This window comes from Hordeum vulgare, chromosome 2H (assembly GCF_904849725.1).
Source record: "Hordeum vulgare subsp. vulgare chromosome 2H, MorexV3_pseudomolecules_assembly, whole genome shotgun sequence".
Lineage (NCBI taxonomy): Eukaryota > Viridiplantae > Streptophyta > Magnoliopsida > Poales > Poaceae > Hordeum > Hordeum vulgare.
Genome location: NC_058519.1, coordinates 224,550,675 through 224,552,929, shown reverse-complemented (window position 1 = coordinate 224,552,929; position 2,255 = coordinate 224,550,675). Strand labels below are relative to the sequence as shown.

At 44.8% G+C, this 2,255-nt stretch overlaps 1 protein-coding gene across 1 annotated transcript; it reads right to left on the bottom strand.

Moving 5' to 3' along the window:
- Positions 1–224: 224 nt before the first annotated feature.
- LOC123429965 (50S ribosomal protein HLP, mitochondrial-like) lies at positions 225–1,200 on the bottom strand. The gene is made up of 2 exons (XM_045113929.1): positions 1,089–1,200; positions 225–605 (listed from the first exon to the last, which is right to left on the bottom strand). The coding sequence occupies exons 1-2, from the start codon at positions 1,179–1,181 to the stop codon at positions 231–233; spliced, it is 468 nt and encodes a 155-aa protein (XP_044969864.1). The 5' UTR covers positions 1,182–1,200; the 3' UTR covers positions 225–230.
- Positions 1,201–2,255: the final 1,055 nt, after the last annotated feature.

Below are 2,255 nucleotides of genomic sequence, written 5' to 3'. Positions count from 1 at the left end.
GAATGTAGAAGAACATAGGCAATATAATGTGGAGTAAATACATACTCTTGTCTGGTTTGTCAACAACTCACCACAGTTCAGAGAACAGAGATTATTGGCAGATAAAAATGACCAAAGCAAAGTAGAATAGACTAGCAATAGAGAACCAAAACATCGGAGGTACAATCCAGGAGATGTCCATTTCATTCCACGGAACTAACAACTAGATACCAGGTAAGCAGATAGATATCTCAAACTATGTGCTCGGCAAGTGCCAGGATCTTGAGATGCTTCTTCTTCCTGAGATCGTGGGGGACCGGACCAAAGACGCGGGTGCCAATCAGCTCGCCCTTGTTGTTCACGATGACGATCGCATTATCGTCGAACTGGACCTCGTTGCTGTCATTGCGCCCCTTCTTCATGGCAGCACGGACGACCACCCCATAGACCACGCCTCCTTTCTTGACCTTGCCGCGAGGCTGCGCTTCCTTGACAGAACCGATGATCATGTCCCCGAGCCTCTCTCCTTTCTTCCCCCTAAGGGATTGTATGCACATAACACGGTTGGCTCCGGAGTTGTCCACCACCTTGAGGTATGTTCTCATCTGGATGAATGTTCTGATTTGCTGAAACCAGAGCAGGAACGCGTGTTACCACCACTCTCTACTTGGAAAACATCTATGACTAGGTAAACAAGTACCTCAAGAAAATTATGCATTGCTCACTTCGAGCAATTATCCTGTTAGTTTTGCATCATTTCGAACTCTTACATTATGGCCCTCTTCCAGTTTACAGAAAACAGAGCAAAGAAAAATACTTAGAGAATGCCTCATGAAGAGAACCCCAAAGAGTGGAGCTCAGCAAGTCATAGGAATCTAGCTTGTAACCCTATTGTAGACAATTAAGACAACCAAAGAAAAATCCCAGATCAATAGTAACACAAGCTATTCAACGATTTAACAAACTACTTAGAGCAATAGAAGATATAAAACATTGTATGGAACTTTTGAGTGCTCAAGATAAAAGGTTAGCACATGACTTTAAACAGGTCATATTGGTTCTTATTACTGACAAATCAAGCATTTTTGGTTTGAAGGAAGCAGTAATACCTGGCAGACAGCATCAGAACGAGATGGTCTTGCCACCGTTTCAATAGACGAGGTAGCGCCCCCGTACAGATTGTTTCCAAGGCTTCCCATCATAGCACGCCCAACTACATAGACCAAGATAAGTGTTTGCATCACGTTCTTTTGCTGAGCATCACATGCCAAAAGCAAGTGGTGAAATTTGAAAGGAATTCAGAGAGAAGATTTGACTAGAGATACAGGGTTCCCTGATACTCCCACCTGATCATTTTCTTACAGTGAGGACATCAGTTAGTCATTTTCTTATAGAGAGTTGTTTAAGCATTTAAATTATAGAGTTAACCATAATCACAATCACCACATGATGACATCCCTATAAGCATTTAAGTTATACTCCTTTTCTTTGAGGCAAACACATAGTCTGAAGTTTGGTGTGGCCAAGGTTCAAGTAGCAGACCATTCAGACAGAGGTTTAACTAGTAGTAGTAGTCATGATTTTCCTCCAAGGATTTAATAAATTAACAAATCGTGTTCTTCTCCCACCAATGCTGCCAATCACAGATTGCATTTTAGAAGTTTTGATCTTTGCAAAGAGTAATAAACCGATAACACAAAAACATTACATGCCATGAAGATGAGTGTTGGATCAAATTCCATATGAACAACTCTTGTCTGCTACAATATCAAGTAAGTAACAGCTAGGAATGTCAAGTTTGGACTGACTAAGGTGGCTCAAGTAGCAAGACTTTAAGAAGGCTCAGAAGTTTGGGTACCTGAAGAGCAGTTTGACCTGAGGAACGCTTCCATTTCGTGGCGCCCTACGCCTTCCCGCAGAACAAAAATGGCTCAAAATGTACAACATCACCAGCACGGAGCAATCCGCCTAGCACAGGACCGGTGGAACCAAATCTGGCGCGCGCGCGCAAAGGAATCAAAACAAACGGCAAGCCGGGCAAAGCTAGGGCTTCCTTACACCAGAAGGTCTCGCACAGCCCGGCGGATCTCCACTCCTCGCTGGTCCGGTAGGAGAACGCCGCTGACGAGGAAGGATAGCTCGGGGTGGCGGCTCCATGGCGACCGCCTCCAAAACGTTTTTACCGGGGATTGTGTGCGACTCCATGGCGACCGCCTCCTCCACCTCGACCTCCTCACCGTCCGAGCTCTTGAGCGTGATCATCTTCTTCTCGCCGG

Coding starts and splice junctions, on each gene's coding strand:
- LOC123429965 (XM_045113929.1), bottom strand. CDS start 1,181: ATGATGGGAAGCCTTGGAAACAATCTGTACGGGGGCGCTACCTCGTCT. Junction 606..1,088: donor GTTCTGATGCTGTCTGCCAG/GTATTACTGCTT, acceptor CTCTGGTTTCAG/CAAATCAGAACATTCATCCA.